General features: G+C 38.3%; 1 protein-coding gene across 5 annotated transcripts in view; it reads right to left on the bottom strand.

Annotated features, from left to right (window-relative positions):
• The window catches only part of CEP162 (centrosomal protein 162), a 57,149-nt gene extending 33,466 nt beyond the window's left edge, over positions 1 to 23,683 (bottom strand). For 3 of the 5 annotated variants that reach the window (XM_063330059.1, XM_063330058.1, XM_063330056.1), the window contains exons 1-13: positions 23,482 to 23,683; positions 22,485 to 22,570; positions 21,558 to 21,626; positions 16,472 to 16,610; positions 7,754 to 7,906; positions 7,290 to 7,476; positions 6,228 to 6,280; positions 4,276 to 4,388; positions 3,263 to 3,293; positions 2,749 to 2,871; positions 1,751 to 1,942; positions 1,499 to 1,580; positions 385 to 652 (exon numbers count right to left, since the gene is read on the bottom strand). In XM_063330059.1, the coding sequence (XP_063186129.1) occupies positions 385 to 652; positions 1,499 to 1,580; positions 1,751 to 1,942; positions 2,749 to 2,871; positions 3,263 to 3,293; positions 4,276 to 4,388; positions 6,228 to 6,280; positions 7,290 to 7,476; positions 7,754 to 7,906; positions 16,472 to 16,610; positions 21,558 to 21,617 (1,401 nt within the window). In that variant the 5' untranslated portion in view covers positions 21,618 to 21,626; positions 22,485 to 22,570; positions 23,482 to 23,683. Of the gene's footprint in view, positions 1 to 384; positions 653 to 1,498; positions 1,581 to 1,750; positions 1,943 to 2,748; positions 2,872 to 3,262; positions 3,294 to 4,275; positions 4,389 to 6,227; positions 6,281 to 7,289; positions 7,477 to 7,753; positions 7,907 to 16,471; positions 16,611 to 21,557; positions 21,627 to 22,484; positions 22,571 to 22,980; positions 23,222 to 23,481 lie in introns of those variants that run through there. The other 2 variants (XM_063330057.1, XM_063330060.1) reach the window with 2 other exon arrangements.
• Positions 23,684 to 25,416: the final 1,733 nt, after the last annotated feature.

The raw sequence follows: 25,416 nt of genomic DNA, 5'->3' as shown, positions 1-25,416 counted from the left end.
GTCTCTCCAATATTCTTATTAAACCGTATTTCTAACAGCCCTCTCTGTAGGTATGCTCCCTATTTTGAGCCTCTGTGTGTGTGTTTACACGTCCCCCCTGTAGGAACATGTGCTCAGACTCACTACCAGCTTGAGTAGTGGTAGAGGACATGGAACCACAGCAGCCTTGCAGATATTCGGCTGGGACAGGAAGAATCCTGCTGGCCCCAAAGTACAGTGAGTCTGGCTACCTCTAGTAATACCAGTGGTAACATGAGAGTTTCAAGAAAAACAGGAAGTCTCTCATTTCTAAACATCAGAGCATAATCAAATGACAGGCAGACTAAAAATATATACATTTTAAATGTATTTCCATATAATAAAAATCTGGTTGATAATACTTACTTGTTTAGTTTTGCTGCTTTGTAGAGAAAGCGGAGAGTCTTGAACTATTTTTTGTCTTGGTATATCAGGCTGTACTTCACCAATTTGAATTTCTTTCTCAGTTACCCTCTGAAAGTTATCATCATTCCCAGCTGGCTGCAGAAAGATGCTCTCTTCTCTGTTAAATTTTTCAAATAAGTTTGTCTCCCAAATCATATTCTTCTGGTGCTCTTTAAAGGGCGAGTGGCTGACGAGGTCATTTGCTGTGCTGCCTACCAGTTTCACAGGACTACAAGAGAAAGGAATAAAGTCATATATAACAGGACTTTTGCCCTTTGCTTTTCTATCACTCTGTGAAAAGTGGGCCATTTTTCCTTTAGGTACCAGCTGTAAAGACTGCTTGAATTTGAAAGAGCCACTACACTCCTTTTAAGAACAACCTTGCATATCTAGTTATACAGATTCACTCCCATGCTGTGTAACAAGAGCCATTTCCCAGCAGTGACCATTTTTGTGGAGGTACAAAACTTGGCTACAAGATGAACACCTGCAAGCATGCAATTAATGCTAATAAAACAATGAATGGTAATTTCTGCTGGGTGCAGCTATGTGATAAGCTCCCAAAACGTGTTTGCTAAACATAATCTATTTCTGACAGTTCCAGGGCCAGTGCTTTCTGCTCTAGATGTGACAGTTGGAGCAAACCAGAAGAAGGTACGGAGCACAGGTTAATAAGAATCAAGCAGAATAAGAGGATTTGATCTTAGATTATGGAGGTTGGAGAGCAAGGATAGGATGTGGGCTGAAATCCATGTATGGGGGAGGGAGCAGAAGACTGGGAAAGCAGAGATCCCAGCTGTGGTAGCTTGAGAGTGAAGAACACTCCTCCAAATGATTTGGCAAACATTGCTGCTTATCATTCAGGCAAAGTTTGGGAATCCCTGGTCTAAATGAATTGACCCTGTGTATTTGTTTTACAATACACTGCAAATGCCATAATGCCAGTGCAAGACATAATGAAATTTCGGTATTTAATCAGGGCAAAAGACAGATGAGTTACTTAGTAAACTGTTTTTCACAAACAATTAATGAACTTAAGTTATTACAATTCTAAAATGCATTCTGAAATAAATACCTTTCGGGCTCCACATCACCACTTCTGATATTACATGAATGTCCTTGAATTGGTTTCATCAATTCTTCCACAGTAGGTAAGTCTAATTAGTGCAAAACAGAAAAAAAAATTAAAAAAAAAACCCCACCCTTAGAAAAAGTATTTGTAAAAGAGACAACATTTTAAAATGTTTCATAAACAGAGTACAAAGATATTACCAGTTCACTCATTTTAAAACCTTGTACAATACATACCTTCCTTTGAGATATTTACCTGATTCAATAGTTGACATATTTTTTGAATAGATGTCATTATTTTGTGAAACACCTTGCACTAAGCATTCCGAGGCTGCCATTGCAGAATTGTGCGGTTTTTGCTCATCAGTGTCTCCCAAAGACTGATCAATATGGTGGTATGCTTGGTGTAACGCTTCCATGTCACTGGTGGTTTGACCATAGGAAGTGCCTGTAAAAAACACAGGCTCATAAGAAACACTACAGGATTTTCTGCTTTGGGAAACATCCCACTGGAGCCTGTGTTTCACTTATTAGCTTGGTCTATTATGTGGTGAGAACAGTGATTGCAGTTATGAAAAAGAAATTTAAAATCTCATTTTTACTATAAAAACAAACAGTTGGCAAGTTAATTAGTACATATTTCATAGAATCATAGAATGGTTCAGGTTGGAAGGGACCTTAAAGATCATTTAGTTCCAACTCCCCTGCCATGGGCAGGACTACTTAATAGTCTCATCTACAGTTTGCGTGCCTCTCCACCTCTCTCCCCTGCCTCAGTATTTTACCAGTACTAAAACTAACAGCGCATGGGCTGGAACTATTTTAACAGATGCCATTAGAGCCATACTCTGGATACAAGTGACATACACTGTTGTACAAAGTCTGATAAGAGAATTTTATAATTGTGTTCACAATTATAATTTTATAATTGTGTTCAATGCTGACAAAGAAGAATTTTAGCAATGACGAATAACCAAAGGAGATGGTATTCAAAAATCAAACTGCAATGTCAAAAGCAACTTTACAATAGCCAAGTGTAAAAAGGTGTCTTTTTAACAGAAACGTGACTTTTTCCTGAAATATTTCCTCCTCCTCCTCTCAAGATTTGTTACTAAAAGCCAAGGGCTTCATGTTTACACAGAACTTAAGAACAAATGAAGACATCAGAGCCACCCGTTCTACTAAAGTTAAGATTTTGGGGTTTGGGCTTCGTCGTGTGTGTGTTTGGTTGGTTTTTTTTAAAGCAACCCTTACCTGCTTCATTCATTTCAATTCCACTGACTTCTTCAGGCAGATGATGTTCACCTAGAGCTACATCTGATGTTTCAATGGCCTTTTGCAGTTCTGTAGTTGAATCTTGTGAATCAAGTAATACAACTAAAGCCAAAAAGATAAATGTTAAAGAAAACACAACTCTCTTATTTATACTTTGTCTACACTGAAATTAGAAGTATACCAAAGCTTATCTTGATGTACTAAACATGCAAAAAATGCTATACAGATTATTCTAACACCATTAATGGTAAACTGGTTAATTCTGCAAGCATCAAAATCTGAGTACTGACTAGACGTAGTAAAATACACAATTACATTGATGATCACTTTGAAGTGCAAACATGTAGATTCATTTTTAACCAATTCAGTCCAACAGACTTTCAGTAGAACACAATAAAATCAGGTAAAAAATATCAATATAGTAAAAATTATGTAAGAAAGTTTCAAAAAGTTGCATTTAGTATTCTCCTACTGATCAAAGTTTATATTTTACCTTTAGCCAGCATGCCAGCATTTGCTTCTTCCTAACAAAAATAAAGAAAACACATTACTTTTTGAATTTCAGGGGAAAAAAAAATCTGGATGAACTTTAAAAGCTGGTCCAAAACCTAAAGAAAAGTTCTTAGAACTTAGAACTAAGCAGTTCTTGATGCTCCAACAATATGCTCTTCTCCAATAGTCTCCTTAGAATGTCAAAAGGTCCTCAACATCCTGTACTCTATATACCCTCTCACAAGTGACTGGGAACTAAATGCTACTCCACATAAATGGAATAATATTTTTGCACATCCCTGGTTCTCTTACATTGTTATTTGAGAAAAGAAAAAATAATGTATCAGTAAGTAATTACACTTCCATTCTATTTGTTCTTTTCAAATGCTTATTAGAAATATTACCCTAATAAACTTAGTTAAAAAGAATTAAAAAACGCCATTTATCTTTTATAGATGAACACGTGGTGCTCGATAGACTCCTTTTATAAAAAAATCAAATCAGAATGTGCGCTCCAGGAACGCACCTGCCATGCTCCAGCCGCATGTGCTCCACATCAAAAGACCTGACTAAGCTAGTCGACAGTAATACCCCCAAAGTTCATACAGTGTAGATTTTGGGTCCTCTGTCCAAACTGCTTCTCTGTACAGAACTACTTCCTTCGTCTGTATCACTTGCTGGTGTAGACACCACCTTAATAGCTCCATGAGAGAGAGATTAATAACTACCCATTCTGAGGCTGAGGCTCCAACCAAAGGTCATCATTTGTGTGCTCCTATCTACACTTCTTAATTCAAAGGAGGAGTTAAGCAGGAAACACTGTGAAGAACTTAATCCTTTCAGTAATTTTTCACAGGAAAATATATATTCTTAACAGAACAATATAGTCCCAGGACCACTATATTCTTTTCTTTCAGGTAGTACACATTATATAAAGGTTTACTATATTGTCAGTTATACGTTGCAGAGATTTTACAATTCATGCAAGTAATATAAACAGCTGGTAGGTTATACCTGTTCTTGAGGACTTAAATCAACTCGTGATATGTTTTGATTGACCTGACTCCCCTCAGTTTTAAAGGCAGGATTAGCATCTGTTTCTTCTTCAAAATCTTCACTGTAGCTGCCTGAAGAGTAAAATAAACATCAAACAGAATGAATATTCAAGAAAGATAAAGCAGTAAGGGAAAGCTATTTCTTTTTCCCCAATCTCTCATCTAAAAACAGCTAACGCTACTGTTAATCCTTTCACAAAGGCAATAGAAAGGTTTTGAGACTGGGTGTGTGGTACTAAAACTACAGTAAACGTCACACATAATACCTCTAAATTCAAATGAAGTTTGTCTTATGATCAGATATACTTCACCTCTGTCTCCTCAAGGCATACTTGAATTGACCCCTTTTATTCAATCACTTTCTCTCACTTAGGGGTGAAATGATGCAATTTCCCCCTCAGTAGACAAAGTACTCTACATCCACCCTGACAACTCCAGCAGTTTTTAGGCTCACAATCTGTAATTCTGCTTCCTCGGACCTGCCTTGGTGGCCCAACAGCCAGTCTCTAAAGTACGCATTATTTAAAAACACAAGTTTGTCAGAGAATGTATTTTACAATTCAGCTGAAAATACCTTTCTTATACTGACTTAAGACATACACAGTGCTTATACTATTCCTGTACATGTATTATCCACTGTTTCATTTGCTATTTCATAAAATAGCAGTTTGCCAAAGACTAAACACAACCACACATAACGCACACTGTTCATTCCACATACTCCATAGAAACTGTTTTCCTAAAAATCAGAAGTACCAATTTCATAAAACTGGCCATAACAGTCAAGTAATTTCAACTGTTTTGTTCAGAAAAAAGGCTAACAGACTGTTGTAACGTTTCTGCTACAACTACCATGATTTCTTGCAATCTACACAGTAATCAAACTTGCAAGGAGAAAAGATTTCCTGCGGTTAAGGTTTACAAATACAGCCCTTTTATGTTTGGGAAATTGAAGCCTGACAACAGGACCTCTCAAAAATTCAGCTAAATATACACATCTGAAAATACAATCTGTTGATTAAATTACAGGAATACTCTCTATCATATGTTAGCAATGAAGCGTGAAATAAAGAGAGATGACAAGTGAAAGACAAATAAGCAAGACAGAAGGAGCGTAGCATGGAAATTTGGGGAAAAGATCAGGTAAGGGTAATACTGCAGATTACAAACATTAAACTCAGGTATGGAAAGACAGTACAAAAGTACAAACTCAAACATTAAGATGTATTTCAACATCAGGGTCAATTTTTCTTCAGATTTTGATCAAGAGGTGCCTCGGGTTTTTTTGCTGTTTTTCTTTCAGACTTTGGCCACAATAGACTAAAAATCCGCTTTACCAAAAAAAAAAAAAAAAGCTCAAGTCAAAAGCAAACCCTTGAAATTCTCTGTCTGAACACTAGCTGCGCAGTTAGCTGCAAAGGCAGACTAAAAAGCCAATGTGAGAACTACAGATAAATGAAAATCACTAATACGAAAATTATACTAGCTTTCAGAGAAATAAAAAGTTTACCCACAATGGTCAGGGTGATATGGGAACAGAAGTCAATTGGTTTACATATTAGTCAGAACAAAAAAGTTCCGTGAGGATGCTGGACTGTATTGTGAATCCGAAACCTAGAAAGAGTCGTTTTCTAACTAGCTCCAAAGGCAACACAGAGTATAAAACAAGCTGTGAGACTGTACTACAACTTTATCATTCCAGATCTTTAAATTACATTCTGCTATCAACACGAAGATCCTAGGCTATCCTCTGACACCCTGCTGTGACACTTTCTGAAGACTTTGCATTTGAACTGGAGCACTGATCCACAGCTTTCATTTCTGTTAGTCTGTTTAATGAGGTTCTCACAGTTCTTAACGTACACACAGAAAAAAATAATTCAAATTAATGATTTCGCAAGATGGTATTACCAGATTTCTCTTCATGTGTGGATTCCTCCTCTTCTTTTTCATTTTTTTCATTCCTGAGAAACCAAATGAAAATTTTACTTTCTTCTTGGACAGCAAATACACATAGTTTGTTTTTTTTTTTCTAATTCCAAACTTTGTTACTTCTTACAATTAGCAATAAAATTAAAAACTTGAATTTGTCCATCATGTCAAATCATAAGTAAGAAAGGCAGATAATTGTCACCAATTATTAAAATAAATATTTAAGTTTTTACAACTGTCCACAGTTAAAATTCTCAAGCCAACCTGTAAAATCACTCCCTTGCTGCATTCCCTCCAACATCTACATTAGCTTCTCAAATAAACTTTTAAAATCAGGTTTGCTTCCTGTTCTGACCTTTTCATTCTGCATTAGCAACAACAAAATCTCTCCTTTCTTTCCCCTTTTCCTGTAAGGTTAAAGTTTTGTCCTTACCTAAAACTCTCCAGAATTCTGACCCTCCAACTGTTTTCATATTGGAAGTTTCCTTTGCACTTAGCATTTTTAGCAACAGCAGCCTGAATTGTCCCTTCATCCATTTCTCTCTCATATGTTCCAACTTATTTTCATTTTTCTGATTATAAATGGATTGCCCAAGTCTATGAAGATTTTGTATCTTTCCTCCAGATTCATTTGTAACATCATGTCTAATGGGACACAGAATCTTTCCTGATCTACTTCCTTGTTATTACCTGTTTTTAACTTTTCATTTAGTTACACCTCTCAATTAAGCACGTTAAATCGACTTGTAACTATTGAGTTATGCACAAGATTGTGTAGCTATGTCAATTCATCACCAAGTCATGCTCTTTCTTTTATTTACTAAGCTCACTTTTGTCCTTGTCTTCCAAAAAAGAAAAACAAAAACAAACCACAAACCAACAACCAAACCAAACCCATACCAAACAAACCACAACAAACAAAAAACTGACTGAAATCATACAGCATCTTGTCCCACAAAATCTCAGTGGCCATGGTATTCAGATAGCCACTTCATATGCACCCACTAATATAGTTCACAACTTTTCTTCCCTCTAAATTACCGTACAAATGGTGCTAGTAGTACAGAATCATGGGAATCCAGCTCTCTATTTAATCTTGAATAATCAATAGTAGAGGAAGCTTCTCGTTCAAGTTTGGCAAAGAAGATCTCTTTTTCTTCTTGTTCTTCCAAGGTATCCAGTCCAGCTCCCATGATACTTTGATTAGGCCCAGAAGCTAAAACTGAATCTAAATTCCAAAACAAAGAACAAAGTAATTGTGTCTCTGCCGTATGTCCATATAGAATTGTCATAACAGTTAACAACTATAGACAGACTCATAAAATGTTAGCTATCAAATAATCACATGCTAGTACCAGCAGCCTTCAGCTCATGAGATGAAGCTGACAGAAGTGAAGAATCTTGACTTGCAATGAATTAAGGGAAACAGTTTGTAATAGTAGTTGTAACAGTAGTTTATTTAGATCTAGCCAACTTCATGAAATGGCTGCACTCTCAGTTCTCACCGTTTGTCTCCAGGCTGTCTCTACTTAAGGAAACAGCAACCCCGTTACTTTTCTGAAGCTGTAGCTTTTCCATATGCATGTTCTCATCAGTTTCCCCCATAGGCTGTGAAGCATTCTGCATCTTGACAAAGCTTCCATTGGGTCCACGCGTTCCTAGGAAAAAAGTTGCAATATTCTTGACTATCATCTAAAAGCTATGTGTATGACACCTTGTATGCATTTTAGTCATCTTCCAGAACCACCAATTTTAAGCTCATCTCACAACTGCAAAGATACCCAGTCTCACAAATCACAATTATCTGACTTCGGTTTCTGTTATATGTCAATCTTGTTTAATTACAATTTAATTAGTCTATTATATACATTTTCTTCCCATCCTTCATATTTGCACACAAACGTATAGTTTGGCATGGGGCTAATATAACAACTGCAAAAACTGACTTACTGTAATGTTACTTATAGAGGACAATCATACACACAAACCCTGTACAGAAATTAACAAGACTTTGTTAAAAGTCTATTAATTTTGTTTTATCTACTACCCACAGACTTGTGAAAATTGTAGCCATTGGCCCAGCAGCTCCTTTTCATTTTTTGTAAATTAAATGCTTTAAGGAAAAAAAATAGTAAACAAAGTTACTTAAAGGTTACTGAGAACACCCAGTTCTTCCATTCTCTATGTTTATGCAACTACAACATGCAGTTTCTCTCCTTACTGTAATTTCATTGTTGTGAGGGTTCGACATCACCTTACCAACAATATGTGTGAATTCTGCTCCCAGACGAAAGGCTGCTTTATCTACTTCCTCATAGAAAAAATAAAAGCCAAATATTGCCGTACATTACTAGTTAAAAGGCAGTACCAAGTCCTTTCTGCCTGCCCCTAAGACACATTTATACTTAAATTCTTTAGAGGTTCTCTTCAGAGAAGGGCTATGAGAAAAGCTGCTTACGCATTTTATCCAATGACCTATGAAATGATTTAACAGTTATCACAGAAGGGAACTGAAACCATGCCTGTCTTTTCCAACATGAATCTCCAGTTAGTAAAATAAACTCAGAATTTTTTGTTCTGTCTGGCCAAATAATGTTTAGACTGTAGCTGTGGCCTTGTACTGAGCATACCAGGAGGTGTGAAGACACCGACAACAGCCATTTCCTGCTGGCAGGAGACTGCGGGAGACGTGTACATCAATAACCCTTCGGATCATGAACACTAAACCAGTCTTCCACCTGCTGATCAAGTGCTTCAACTCTGGGCTGTTACTCTGTCCTCTATAAAGGTCCAAACAAGTCCCTTTTAATAAGTGCCATCCTTGTCTATATCATGACAATGGAGAATCCTCTCGCTTCAGTATTGAAAACGTACTTAGGGTGAGGCAGCGTGGGGAAAGTAAGAGTCTGAACACCTTTTCCTTCCCTACTGGGCAGCCCTTAGCAAGTGTATTCTGATTATAAAAGCCTCCCTGTTAAGAAGTAGAATTATTTTTTTTCTTGATTTCCATGACCAAGTCCCCTTACAGGTTTTATTGGGAGGCTAAGTGGATAAGATTCTGCATCTCAAAAATGACTTCCACAGTCCTGTATCTAACTTCAGCTCCATCCTGGACACAGAGCTCTGACTGACTTGCCTTGCATGCAACAGACATATGTCAGAGACATTGACTAAAGGTCAAGCTCCACATGTATACAAAGTTAATGCCTAAATAAATACATTTTGCTGCTACATTGAAAAGTATATACTGGAAAGCTCAAAGTGCTGAACAGAAGTGAAAAAGTATGAATAGTCCATTTCCCTGGTAGGTAAATGCAGTAATTTAAAGTAATTTACCCAGATGGCGCTCTGTTCTAGTTATCAAGAGAGAATACAGGAGGTGGGTCACAAGTTTTTTTGCAGAGTTTTAGATTAGCCACAATCTCACCAGATTTCCAACACCCTATTTTTCAAGGAGAATATGCTAGTAGAGTCAAAGATAAACTGTCACTGCCCTCCTACGTAAGACTTTCTAGAAAGGAGATGGGAATATACTTCAGTAAAAAGACAATTAGAACAAACTTTTGGAGAAAAACATTTTCCAGATTTGTTTTATTTAAACCATCTCAAACTCAATGAATTTTCTGACAGACTTGCATTGATCTTGAAAGTTTCATAAGGTTTATGTAAGCTATCTCATATTTTTTAAGTATTTTGCCAGTTCAAACCAGACCAGAGCTTTTTTAAAAAAGCCCCTCCCATAATAATCTGAAAATCAAATACTGTTTAGCAGCCACTGAGTTTTGCAACTCAGCCACTTCCAATTCCCAGACACACATCCCAGATTACAGGGGATACAACCGTTGCTATGAAGGCAAGAATGTCTTTTTTACTAGCCCTAAGCTATGTGAACTCTGAGAAACCTATCAAACTCAGAAAAAAGTATCAACTTGGATGGATTTCAAAGTCTCTCTTCATTGTGTCTTCTGGATGTTTGAACAGTCCTACCGATTGCCGTGGGGCTTGCAAGAATGATTTATTTTTCAGGAGTATTTGTTACTTTTTATGAAAACCTCTTGAAGCAGCAGTTTCCTTGAATGCCAAAGATTGCACTACCCATATTCTTCACATTATCTATTCCTGCAATATTTTGTAAGGCTTATCACACACGGTATTCTTCTTTAAAGCCCTGCTCCTTGAAATTCGTTAAAATAAGAAGATGAGTTTCACTTAGAAAAATATTTCTAACCACCTTACTGGCAGAGAAAAATGTAAGACTATAAATACAAAGGACTTAAACACACATTCAGTAACAAACAGATATTTAAAAATGAACTACTTTTCTCCTTAGTCTGACCAGGACTTTCATGATCAAGCCATTTTAGGTTTTTAATATCATATAAAATACAGTAAATTTGTTACCCTCAGAATTGTCTGGGCTGTCAGAAGTGAGGCTTCCTTCTTCTTTGTTTAAGTATGAATCTTTCTTGTCCTTATGAAATTTTTCCAGCATTTTGAATTTAGACAAAGCCTTGCTGCGAGATGCACTGGAAGAAGGTTTAGGGGGAACTACTTTTAAGTGGACACAAACATTTATAAATTTTTATACATAATGGACAGGGAATAAAGAGAAAAATAAGATGTAAGAATTCAAATTGCCACTTCTGAAAAAGTAATGCAGTTCAGTTTCTTGTAGATTGAATTATATATAATTCTATAGCTATAACTAAAAATTAAAGTTAATACTCATAACTTCTGAAAATAAAAGTCTTCTTTTGATTTTTTTCTATTTTTAAAAGAGACAAAGTCCTTCTTGCTCCACATATTCCTTGCATTCAAACACACTGTTCTAGGAGCTCATTACCTGAAAACAAAGAAAACTAGTAAAACTACTTCAACAATAAAAGAAGTTTTGTACTACAAGTTTTGGAAGAAAGCATCTAGATCAGTTCAAAGAAAAGTGGAAAAACATAGGTAGATAAATGTGAATTACTACTGTCTACCACAAGAACTGCATGTTGTTTGTTCAAACCCTCGTGAGGATTTGCTTAGCAGCAAATACAACCAAACACCTTCCAGTCACATTAGTAGAATTAAGTTTTAGATAAGAGTACCTATGCTGAAAACTGTGCTCTCTCGTGATGCTAAGATGATAGTCGCACTACACGCTTTATATTCTTTAGGCTTGCCAGATGTATTAGACTCTTCCTTGTTCAAATTGTAGGGGTAGAGGAAGCTCCTAAATTGGCTAATTCAGAGAAAACTCTTAGTTACAGATCTTTTGAATCTGCCTTGACATGAGAGAGAGCAAGAGTGGTCTAGGGGATCAGGCCAAACACTTCTGCCATCTAGAAACATGATTATGGGGATATTTGACCAGAAACTAACACAACTCAGAAAAAGCCAAGATGACTAAAGGAAGCTGGTGGGCATATGGCAGGTGCACTGCAAGAAGAGAAATGGTATGAAATCCATTCTGATACAATGCACAGGTCCTTTATTCCCTCAATTGGTGTCCAAGTCCACTAGCGCGGCATCACTTTTCTAGATCTATATTCGCCCTCATTTACTGGGAAACTAAAATGTTGAAAACATGCCTTCTGCTGTAAATAATGCAAACACCTGATGCCTTTTAAAACAGTAACTTGAAATAGCTCCCTCTATTGCTCATATTTCAAATATTAAGCCTAATTTCAGAAATAGATTCAGTGTTTATCTCCCAGACCGAGATGCTTTATAGCTATTCTATGCAAATGAGGCTTATGAAAACAGGGCAGCACATATGCTCTAGAAAGCTAACATAAGGAAATGCCCTATAGGCTACATAGTAGATCACCAACACAATCTAAAGACCAAGTGCCAAATATTTCTTTGTCATAGAAAGGCAAATATTTGTCTTTCTGCAAAATATTGGAGAAATATCTCCAGAATATCATTGATCTGCTTGAATTTAACACCAAAGCCACATTTAAACTAGTACATACAAGTTAATTGCTGTTGTATTTTACACAAGAGCATTTCATGGATCAATGTTTGTAACTTGTAATTATTCTTTGGAGTTTCTCTTCAGATAGCATAAAAAGTGAGTTCACATGAAATGCTGAATCTGAAGTTACATTGACTAAAATAGTCCTGCAGATTCAACAATTTAGTTGTCATTTCTTACACCAAATGTACTGTTTCCACTCCAGAGGCAGCATGCACAGAGTAGCCTACTGGTCAGCAGGGGGAAAAGAATCACATTAATCGAAAATAAATAGAATACTTATCTGACTGCAGACTTTGAAATTAAAGAAACAGAACAGTGAATATTAATATACCTTGCTTACGTTCAATACTGTCTGTCCTAATACATCACTATAGGTAGTGATGTATGATGTAATGACAATTGAGTAAAAGGTCACACAGTTATTAGTTATTTCTGGAAATGACAAATGAATTAAGTGGCAGCTTGCTTTCCATGAGAACACTATGGTCAAATGGACTATTTGCAAAGGATTTTCTACAGGAAACACACTATTAACACAAGGCTGATATTGAATAAATTTAACAAAACATATTTAATCAAATACCAGACTGGGAATCTGAATGGGGACTCTTTTGTTCACTATTTTCCACTATTTCAGCATGGCTTTCCATCATTTTCTTCTCTTTCCTCAGTTTAACAAATCTTGTCTGAAAATCTCGAAAAGCAAGACAAACAGCAAGAACAGGTAGTAGGCAAGCAAGACGGGACAAGAATTCTTATCATCCAATTTCTTTTTATCATTTAAACGACAAAAGCAAGTAGAAAGGACATTAGTTAGAGGTAGGTCTTTAACCTGTCAAATAAGAAAGACAGTATCCTGAATCATAATTTGCACATTTCAGCTTAAAGCTGAAGAACAAAGAGTTCAAATGTGCCTAGAATAACAAGTTGAATTATTTTAAAATGTACTTTATCTTCTCAATCAAATGAACAGAAATAGTCTACGCTATTTACCATTAATCTACAAAACCAAGTGAAAACAGGCTATTAGTTTAAATCTCTGCCTATTTCCTAGTACTTATGCAACAAGATGCCTTGGAAAAAACAATCAGACAACAAACAAACGTACAGAATATATTTTGTTTTCCAGTCAAGTCTTTGTGTCTTTCAAGAAAGCATGATACTGATGGAACTCAAAATGAAAACCTCAAACTGGAAACAACTTATCAGCTCCATGCATTACTCAAGCTAATTAGCCAGACTGCACTTTGTTAATATAACAATGTATCTATACAGCATCATCTAAACACACCAACTCATACATATGGATCAGGTATTTGTAATGCAGTGCCACACTGTGGGTGGAGGATAGATTTATACGCTTACTTAAGTTTTATTCATGATGATAAAAAACTTTAAAAATAATAATTGTAATAGCTGACAGCCTGTTAATAAAGTCCTATGTGCAACCAACGTGGAGGTTCAAGCCTAGAAGAATATACAGGGATCTCAACAAAATTTCAAGGAATGCCAACATTACACTTTTCAGAAATTAAATTCAGCTTATTTCCTTATTTGTCATAATTGCAGCAATATTTTTCTTTTTCCACCATGGGAGAACTATTTTGCTATTTAGGGCACATTTAGTAACCTTACAAAAAGCTACAAATCTACATCAACATCTTGTCAAGTCATCCCATGCAGTAACTTACATTGCAATGCTGCTGTGATCATCCATTGTTAATACATCTGAGCAACATGTTACACAACATATACCCGCTGAAGAATATTAGACGTACCAAAATTGTATTTGACAAAGTACTCAGAAGCATGCAAGACAGAGAGACACACAGAGGAAAAAAGTAGCAGTTCTAGAAGCCTATCCACGCTGAATTCCTTACAGGCACCTGACCTGTCGTTTTAAAACACTGTAAGTATATCTATGTGAACTAAAATCATAGCATAGTTTGTAGTGTGTATACACATGTATAAATCCCTCTTTATGTGTGGGATTCATCAATCTCAGTTATAGCCACATAAAAGTTATCTACTTCCGCAATTGTGGAGGAAAACTCAGTTCATACTGAAGGTGGCCAAGTTGACCTCTGCAAATGGCTCTTTTGACTCTACGTTAATTGCCCTACAACTAGACTTTAGTTAGTAGAATGGCATTCATCATAGTACAGATTGCTTCTGTGCCATGCAGTTCCTATCTGTCACAGTATGTGTTAATACAACTGCTACCACTTGTGAGCGTCCAGTGTGACAAATATAGTCCTTTCCTCACAGAACGATACAACCAGGAGCTCTGCTTCATGCCACAGAGCTATCCTCTTCTTGCCAGGTTAAAACCTGGAAAGCCCTCTAGTAAAACCTAAACGCCTGTCTGCTTGTCAATATTAAAGCACTAGATGGGATATGGCTTACTGCATATGTCCCACAAGTGCAGAATTCTACGCAGAGAGTGGTAACAGAGGTGTAGCTGAAATAAAACTAATAATCTGGCTGGCAAAATGGTGCTCAGGGAAGAATTCAGTGCACAGATATAGCATATTCTTGTATTCTCAATTTTATTATGTACAACTGCCAAGACATGTTGGACCTTTGATTCAAAAGGCATTACACAGAGATTACTTTCAACTCCCTCTGAAAAAATCCAGCCCCTCATCGAGAGTATGAATATGAACAGACTAGCAAGTAAATGGATTATGTACTGGCAAAACTGGGTAAGCTCACCTTCTGAATGTTTTCCTGTTAAAGGAGAAGGCTTTTTAAGTGAGACCTTAAAAATTTTACCAGAACTCTTTTTTATGTCAATAAACTGCAGATCAAGCATGTTTCAGTTCTACTAGCTTTACCTATGGTTAAACTACACAGCTGAAATATATTCTTAATTTAAAAAATAAAAGTGGTAGAATTGGTTTGGATGGGAACAACTTGATATAAACACATTATTTCTTCTGATTCTGCTTTGCATTGTGCTTAACCCATATAAGCACTGTTCTCTAAAACTTGTAATTACCTCACCTTTTAAGTACCCATTTCAGTGTTTTTTGGTTTAAGTAGCATGAGAAGCATCAATGCGCTTTATGGGTTGCCTCAAGCATCTCAGAAAAGCCATGGAAGAATGCTGAACTTCTAAAGTCACCCGAAAACTTTCATTGCACACAGAAAAATGAAGTCATGCTAACCGCTTAATTCTCACACTTGGCCCAGCAAGAACACTCCATCCTTCCATTTTTTTAGAAGCTGTAAGGAAATCATAATGCTTCATAACTACCTGATATGTAGCTGCACTGCCTGATAGGAACTCTCTCACATCCATCTGAGTTTTTCAGCAACATCTTAAAAAAGGCTGGAGACAGATAAGCAGTCCAGACAACACCTATTAGGGTTATGCCTAGATGACACAACAGCTGACTAAGATTTGGCTCCCAACAACGACAACACTGACAGGACAGAGCTATGCTTAAGATCGGAGACTACCAGCAGTATCTTAACTCTTGTCACGTGAAAAACTGATTTCTGGAACTTTCTGTTAAGCTCCAGTTGTAAGTTATACAAATCATGCAAATAAGAGGCCAACAACCACAACATGAACAAGACACAATCGCCCTGTGGAAACTTACTACTCATAGGCTTTACTATCCAATAAGAAAATAATGAAGAAATGGAAAACTAGAGGAGGAACGCTTGCAAACAAAAGTATATTTTCTTCCAGAATTATGTGACCAAGTAAATCTGAACTGAACTAGCAATCGTGTCATCACAGCCCTTTTCCCCTTGAGCTATGGTTCTTAGCACAGAAGATGTTGAGAGTACTGAAAGACATACATCTTTCAATCAGCTGCGGTTGAAAAGTTTTTCCTGTGCTTCCCCAATCAATTACAAATGTTGCAATTAGCATAAGATAATACAAATTGGTCTTTTTCCTTTCCAGTTGGAAAGCAGAAATCTATAAAACACACATACAAATATTTCAGCAGAATTCATAAATTCCATTTTCTAATTATCTTACTATTTAGAATGTATTTACTCTTTATAAGTTTTAATAACTTGTAAGAAAAAAACAGCAGAAAGCTTGCTTACAGCTTGAATACAAACCCTTTTAAAAAAATACAATTACATTTGAGTTTTATACTTTTCAAATTTGCACCGTAATGTTCTAAAGCACTTGAGTACCACCAACTTAACGTGAAACCAGGCCTATATGAAGCATGAGAAAGAACTAGCCTGACCCCCTGTGGTCAAAAAATTGCAAAACTACATTATTTACCACCATCATCCGAATCTTCCTCAGATATCCACCACGGCACTGAATCCTTTTTCTTCGTTTCTTTTTTCCTGGGCTGTCCCAATGTCTCAAGAATGCTGGATTTTTTCTTTGAATTTCCAAGTGAATCATCTGAAAGAGACTGAGTCAATTGCATACAAGATTAAAGACAGCTTTTACGTTTTCACATTGTTTAACTGTCTTTCAGCCACTTAACTCTGGACTTCTGAGTTCAGATGCCTCTCTTTCCTCCCCACTGCCTGCCTTTTATGTATATGGATGACAAAGCTGAGTAAGAAGCAGTAACTATATTCATGTCGCATAATACACCATATTATAACAAACTCACTTCCAGAATTTGGATACGTTAAAAGTTCACTGCTTAGTAGAGTGTATGTTCAAGTGAACAGCATAATCATCTCTTTTTCAATTAGTTAGAACATATAAGAACCAAAATCCTGACCACATCCCCGAACGTAATGAAGTACGGCAGAAATACTTTTGCTTTGGCCTTGCTTTGTACATGAACAAAATTATTAATATTCTAAAACTAAACCTTCACAAGCAACATTCCAGCTCCCAGCAAATCACATTTCAGAAATTAATTTTATACTTCGTGTTCATGGAAATTAATAGAAATGCCAGAGCATTTCCCTGTGTATTAAGCTCTCATATGTGTTAGTCATCTGTGCTGATTTTGACTGATAGCTTAAATCAATGGAGAAAAAAGTCTATGAGTATGAGCATCCCACGAATTTAAGTTACTGAAGAGTAACAGGAAGGAAAAGATCTATAGATGCTTCATAAGAAAGCAGCAGTTTTTTGAAGTGATGTGGCATTTTTTTAAAAAAAAAACAAACACACTAATCTCTGTTCTTTTCCTTTAATAAAGCTCCTTGTTGCCTACAGCAGGCTCAGAGCCACAATTGGCTGTCCAGACATTGAACAAGGAAATATATTTATTAAGCTAGTGCACTGCAAGCTTATGTGCTACATAATTTTTGTGCTTAAACTCAGTAAACATGGGGTTAAGGAGATGGCATACTTTTTATTTTTATATAATTTTTAGCCATAATTGTTGAAATCAATTGTCCTAAAGTGTCTTAAAGAATACGTTGAATAGAGTTAGCAAAAGCCATAAAGCGTAAGAGACCAAGAATTCACATATGAAATGCATCATATGGGAAAATTTCAAAAGCTTGACTTTCACAACAGTCACAAATAAGAAAATGTGATAGTATAAACAGAATACTAACGGCAACAGGATTGTCGGTACTTAATATGTAAGATATAAGAAGATGTCTTACTAAAACAAGCCTCTGCAGCCCACTGTCTTATTCCTACTGCACAAAAAGCACTACCATAAAAGCCTACCTTTACTATATATCTAACGCTTCAATTTATATGGGCCTAACAAGAACATCCATAAATCAAATGCCAATTATCCAAAACCAACATTTAAGAAAAAAATAATTATAAGAAAATTATATTCTTATGAATATCTCTGACCAACAACATCTTTAGAGCTTACAGTTTCACTTGAGAAATCTAAATGCCTGTTATACAGTCTCAGAAAGAAAATTTAAGTGCTCCGAGCCTTGCGCTTTAATATAACAAAATTTTAATAAATTATGAAACTGATAGACAACAGGATGTATTGCAATTTCTTTAAGTTGGCTCAGGGACATAGAACAAAACAGCTTTACATTCTTAATAAATGTCCTATAAATAACAACTTCCTTACACTAGTCACAACACAAGTACTAATGCCATTGTCCCCAAAGGTCGCACCGCCTCCTGCTAGCTAGAAGTACTGACAGGTGCTTGATGCAAGATCTGTTATCGCTTGCTGTTTCTTTTATGACTAACAGTATCCTCTACTCTGCAAGCAGAACTTCAGTGATGCTTGTACTCCTTCGAGTATTGTAACTAAAGAAACTGAAACTCCCACAGGTTGTTCTTGAGTTCTGGAAACTTTCTACGTACAGCCATCTTGTCAACTGCAGACAGTAAAGTTGCAGCAGCTGGGAAAGAAATGCTGACACAAAAATACTAGTGCATTTTTCCCAACATGTCAGTTGTCTCAACAGCAAAACTTAGAGATATATTTTTTTCTTCCTTTGAAAAAAAGTACATAAATAAATCAATCAACTTTTTGGACTAGTAATGGCTTTTCAGTGCCAGCAAGCAGCACTGATTTCTTCCTTCCCCTCCTCTATAAAACAGCCTGTCAGCCTTGCAGGGACACAGACACACGGGGGGTGGGGGGGGAGGGAGGGGGAAGTGTCAGTTGTTTAACCTCAATTTAAGTAAAAGCCAAAAGAGTCGGTTTTAAGAACTGGAACAACTACATGGCACATAATCAGCTTAACACCTCCTATACACATGAAGGAACTTAGAAAAGTAGATAGGTAATACAGGACTGGATCTAAAATACTCAGACTTTCACGGCCAGTTGTCCTAATTATCTTGTGAAATTGTTTTTCAATAAAACAAGTCTAGTCCAAATTATACTTTTAGTACAAAATAATATTTTAATATATTTGATCTTTTAATAAAAATTAAAAATGTTTTTCAAACATGGTTTAATGTCTAGTGTTACTCTTCCAGGTACTAATCCACAGATTTTCTAAAAAAGATGGTATAGCCTTTCCTTCTGAAAGTCTTCCTTCTCAGCTGTTCATGAATATCAAGTAGAACAAAAGTTAGTCTAGAAGACTAAAAGCAGACAATGGCTTTTTCCTAACTTTAGTTTGGGTCATCAAAGAAAGCAGTTAATTGAAGCACTGGGTATTAGAAAGAGCTCTTCGCATTGCATGTCCCAAGGGAACTTCACGGCCAACACTCAGAAAACTCATGGGATATACCAATATGACAGATAATAACGTAGATTAAAGTGACAATAGGGGAAGTATGCTAAAGCAAGATACTGGTGGTGGGGAGTGGATGGATCACAGGCACACAGACAATGGAGGAGAAAGACAAAAATTATGGATGACAACAGGCCATTCTGGCAAGGGGCTGGGAGTAAGTGTGACCAGACAGACATCTGTGTTTCCTTCTATATAAATAAAAGCCTAGAAAATCCTCTTCACTGATAGCTTTTAAAGTTCAGTGCTTATGCCAAAAATACTTTCGTTTACTCCTCATATTAGACCTGCATCATCCAACTGTATCTACAGTCTTTCTTTATGTTTTGGTCACAAACATACATAAAATCCTCCCCCCAAACAAAGGCAGTTTCACTATGAGATATTTAAAAGGAAAAAAAAAGTCCTGCTCCATTTCTTCTCTGAAAGATTTGCCTCAGCAATATTGTCTTCCTCAAACTACTACGAAACAGTTTTCGCTATCCCCCCCTCCCCCCCACCATTATACTCTCAACACAAACATCACCTACACAGCGTTTTCAAACAATGGAGCACACCAGTTTCTCATCTTTCTAACATTAAAAGGCTGCACACATTTATAAAAAACAAAAGCAAAGGGAGGGACATAACAGAAGATGCATGCATATAAAATAACAGAGAGTAGATAATGCCATTGTTTTTGGGGTCTGTATATAGCTGTCGAAACATAAAATAATGCATATTTTTCATGACTGGCTTGGCAATATGTGTGTTTAACCAAGTTTAAACACTTTACAAACAGTTTTAGTTTGAAAAATTGAGACAGGAATTGTTAAAAGTTATATTCTCTGGAACATGCCAAATACCACTTAGAATAACTCAATACAGCTATTTTGATTTTTTTTGTAACTCAAGCATTCTCAATGTGGGCAATAGCTGAGGAGCAAGAAGAGCATGTCAAATGAGGAACAAAATACTAGAAGCAATCATATGCAGAGTATTGTCAGATGCACAAAATAAATAAAAGAATAAACCTCCTTTCTCTTCCCCAGAGCAACTCCCTTCACAACAACAGCAAGTAAAGCACTTTTGACAGAGATGCAGAGCCTAATTTTCTATTTTTACTAACATTAATAATTTCAGTGAATTCAAGAATGTTAACTCAATTACATCATGAAATTAAAGGCCAAAATCTACCTTTAAGTTATTTGTGAATCTCAATTTTCAGATGGCATTTTCATTTTCTATTCTCTCAATTTAATATTGCTCAGTGAAGTTACATTTCTTATGTATCTGTAAAAACACCTCACAAGCTGCATGGTCAAAGCAGAATTACAGACCTACCTGGGAAAGCTAAAGTCTTCTTGAAAAAGAAACCTCTGGTTACTACAGATTTTTACTACACAGTACAAAGTGCAATTTTTATAGAATCTAGCACCAACATTTTTCACAAGTAATTAAAGCGTAGCACAGCCTCTATATCCTTAAGCATACATTACGTATATCAGAGACTGCAGAAATACTCTCTGCCATCGTTAGCTACAGATACAGCAACAGAATTGAGTAAGGCCTTATATATGCAGTATTTACATCTTAGAGTTACCACACTGTGTGTCTGATTGACCAGAGGGCAAATTATGAAATTACAGGTCTATGTGCAGTGAAAAAAACCATACCAAGTTAGGACGTTTTGACCACGTTCGATAATTGTTAGCTTAAGTCATAACCCACAGACTTGCATGATTTTGCCTGTACTCAAAATCATCAAGCACCATGAGGAATAAAAGGAATCAACACTTTCTAATCACTACAACATACTTCATTTTGTTAGGATTAACACAAGAATTTTTAAATAGAATTCAGTAAAAGGTAGCTTGCCTCTACATACAGGAAAAGGTCTTTTATCTCATTTTCACTTATGTATCAATTTGAAGCTTTTGCTACTAAATAACACACACAATTAAAGTGAAACAAAAATCAAGAAAGGGCTCTTTCCGAAGGTATTACCTAGCAATGACAAAGTATTTATTTAATCACAAAATTGTTCTCTTGATTTCATTACATCAAATAGCATGAATTAAGTTTATCAATGAAGCGAAGACCTTGCAAAGACCCACACATGAAACAGCTATGTGAATTATGTGGTAAAAGCACAGCTGCATCTTCCATTTAATATTCTTCCATAGTCAATTTCCCCCTTGTATTAGGGAATAGGGATGTGAGAATGCTCTGAAACATACCTCCTTCAGAAACTCTTCAAACTGCTCATCTAATTCTTCTTTTGAAAATCGATGAGCCATGATCTGCAACTGGATGTTAATTTCCAAACAAATGAGTTTAAAAATAAGATTTAAAATGAAAATAAAGTTAATTAAAAGCATTCTGAAATTAGAGGTAACCTAGTGATTTGCTGATTTCATAGGGAGTTATAAGCAAAAAAAATAAATCTCGAGAGATGCCAAATTTCATTCCTCTCAGTCCTAATCTAAATTATTTACTGAACAAGACAATCAATGCAAACATATCTGGATTACCCAAATTCCTTATAATCAAAATAGTCATTTCCAAAACAACAGTTTCAGCATTTAAACTTTGAGGGATAAAGAAATCACCATCTTTACATTTTTCTTCAAAAGACAGCTCTCTTAGCTAACCCCAATTAAGTATTTTGTCAATGATCAAACAAGAATCCACTGCAGTAATACCTCCCATCCATTTTAAGGGCTTTTAATTCCTTTCTATGTTTCTTCTCCAAAATAGGAGACATCTGGCACTTTAAGATGTTTCATCTTCTCTGCTTAGGACTCAGTAAACAATAAATGCACGACAGTCTTTAAGATTAGAGGACAACATTTAGTTTGATCTGCCCTGACACAGAAAGCCAACGGCACTTGCCCCCCTCCCATTCCCAAGAAGTCTGTTTTGACTTCTCAGGTATAAAACACGCTCCACACTCAAAACACTACAAAGCCTTTGTATATCAACTGCTCAACACATATGGCTACCTTCAAAACTGCATATGTATAGCAGCATTAAACTACCATAGCATCTTCCAGGCTGAGAAGTGCTACGTAAACATAAAAGGGCTAAACATTTGCAGAAATGCTTTTACCATTAAATAAAACTCCCAATATGGAGCCCTCTCAGTACACAGGACTGTTACCTACCTAGTAAATTGATTTTGACAGGCGAGTTGTGACAACTGCTTCCTGCTTTCACTCCTTATTCATCCATAGACCACCCGACACTTTGGCTTTGGCAGTTAAAAGAAAAAAAAAAAAGTTATAGCAGACTGCACAGACTTTGAATCAAATAAGATATCCTTCTGTAAGCACTTGGACAATATCTCTGCAAACATGGTAAGAAGATTAAGAATGTTACCTCTCATGACACACATAATCCAGTATCCTTTTATACTTTTACATCAAAGAACACTATATGCTAAACACTAGATGCTTTAACAGTTTACTAGCTGTGCCAACTGCTTCAGCGAGTGAATACTTAATTCCAGCCTTGCCAGAAAAAGATTCTTCTGACGTTATCTGTACTTCTGCCTACCTTACAATTATAGCTTTTATAAAAGCTAACAATATAAAACTTTATTTTTCAAAAGGACAACAAATATGTCAATTTCCATAATAGAAGATTACAGAAAAACATTACCTGTAGCAAATATACTTTGCAGCCATAGCTTTAGAATTCCAGCCTCACAAATGACTTCGTACATAAAACGAAGAAGTCACTTGCTGGGATAGATGCTATGGCACAGGGCAGAAAGCAGAAGTTTGGGGAAGGTATGTCTAAACCACAGGGCTGAAAGAAAGCTTATACAACCCAACACATTTCACGTAACCTTTTAATCATCCCAGAGCTAGGACCGGCCGTGACCTGATCCTCCTCCGCCTTCCCCCAAAGCACAGGCAGAGCTGGCACACGGCGGCAGTCACGGGGACGGCGGGCCGCCCTCCCCCCAACCCCAGCCGCCACTCCGCGGCTCTCCTCCAGCCCCGTCCTCTCCCCCCTTAGGCCTAGCGGAACCGGGCGGCAAGAGGGAGAAGCGCAGCCCCCGACGGGGCGCCGTCAGACCTAGCGAGCGGTGGGGGGACAGGAGAGAAAGCGGCTCGGAGCCGAGCGCTGCCCCGCCTCGGGGCGCCGGGGGCCTACCTGGGCCGCGCCGGGCCCCTCCCGCCTAGGGCCGCCTCGCTCCCTGGCCGGCGGCGCGGTTGCCAGGGAAACCCTCCCGGCCACCGTACCGCCCGCCAAAACTGACCGCCGGCCGGCCTGTCACGTGACAGGCCCCAAGCCGCCGGCTCTCCGCCCCGCTGCCGGCGCGCGTGGAAGACACGTGACGGGGGACAACGGTCTCCAGCCGCCATTACTACCGTGGCAGACGCGGCCCGGCCCGGCCCGGGAGGCGGAAGTCGCCGCGCGGTGACGTGCGGCGGTGGCGGCGCCGGGGGTGCGGAGCGGGCGCCCCCTGCTGGGCGGCAGGGGGGGCAGCGCCGGCGGAGATCGGGGCCGGGCCGCCGCTCGCCGCTCCCGCCGTGAGGGGTCACGCCAGGATAAGGCAGCAGCGGCCCCCCCGGCCGCCCAGCCGACGAGGCCTGCCCGCGCACCTGCCTCCGGCCGGCGGAGCTGGACGGGGTTTGGCGGGGGGAGGACGGTGCCGGCGCCGGGGGCTGCGCCGTGCCCCCCGCAGGGACGGGCTCGGGGCCCTCTGTCCATCCGCCCCCAGGCCGCGGCGGGAGCAGGGACGGGACGGGGCTTTGGTGTGTGTGTCGTCGTCGCCCCCCCCCACGTCGGTTCTCCGGGGTCGCTGCCCGCCTCGTGTCTGTTTTCTGCCGTCGAGGAGCGGCGCAGGAGCCTGTGGTTAAACCGGAGGGATTAAAACCAAAGGCGGTTTATTCTTCTGTTTGGCGGCGATGCCAGGCCCGGCAGAGCAGCACCCGTGCTCCTGGTCACGGAGCCTGTGGGGCTAACGCTGTGGCCACCTGCAGCCAAGGTCTCTTCCTCGTGTTTCTGAGGGACAGGCTGTGCCGGAAGTCACAGAATCACAAAATGGTGGGGGTTGGACGGTACCTTGGGAGATCATCTGCCAAAGCAGGTTCGCCTAGAGCAGGCTGGACAGGAACGCATCCCGGCGGGCTTTGAATATCTCCAGAGATGGAGAGTCCACCAACTCTCTGGGCAACCTGTTCCAGTGCTCTGCCACCCTCAAAGTAAAGAAGTTTTTCCTCATGTTGAGATGGAATTTCCTGTGTTACAATTTGTGTCTGTTGCCCCTTGTCCTGTTGCTGGGCACCGCTGAAAAGAGTCTGGCCCCATCCTCTTGATGCCGCCCTTTAGATTTTTATAAGCATTGATGAGATCCCCTCTCAGTCTTCTCCAGGCTAAACAGACCTAGGCCTCTCAGCCTTTCCTCATAAGAGGGATGCTCCAGTCTCCTGATCATATTTGTAGCAAGTCGTTCAGCTGATCTTTTGCAAGAGCAGGATGGAAAGTATTAAAAGCGCTTTCCCTAACGCAAAGGTCAAACCCAAACCATCCCTTCTCGGTGTTCCACAGAAATCCCCTCCTGAAGCTTTTCTGATGTTTCAGCCTTAGATGTTGGCTGCTGTGCTTTTAATACATTTTAGCACATCTCTGGAAATGTTTAAAATATGCAGAGAAATTAATGACCCCTGTTTCCCTGACCACTGTCTCTCAAATAACCACAGAACAATTGCAGTCTGTGCTTGCATGTGCTCTCCAGCGAGGGTCTGTCAGTTGTGTTTGTTGTGAGAGTCACGTTGCTTTAGGAATTTTTACGCCAGCATTTAGTAAATGGCAAAATAACACAAGCTCACTTAAGAATACAAATGAACATTGTTCACACACACACATACACACACGCATTTTGATTCTCTGTTGAGCAGAGTCGGAATGAAAAGATTTTGAAAGGAAGTTTTTTTCGGCAAGTGTTGGATATTCATCGCAAGTGCGAAACTAGTTAAAATCCTATTACTGTCTCTCATTTCCTGTTAGCTTGAGAGATAAAGACTGTGCTTCCAATATGGCCTTTATATATCCCAGATTTTTTAATTCAAGTATAAATTACAG

The sequence above is a fragment of the Chroicocephalus ridibundus genome, chromosome 3, assembly GCF_963924245.1.
Source record: "Chroicocephalus ridibundus chromosome 3, bChrRid1.1, whole genome shotgun sequence".
In the NCBI taxonomy this organism is placed as follows: Eukaryota; Metazoa; Chordata; class Aves; order Charadriiformes; family Laridae; genus Chroicocephalus; species Chroicocephalus ridibundus.
This window is presented reverse-complemented; position numbering and strand designations above follow the sequence as displayed.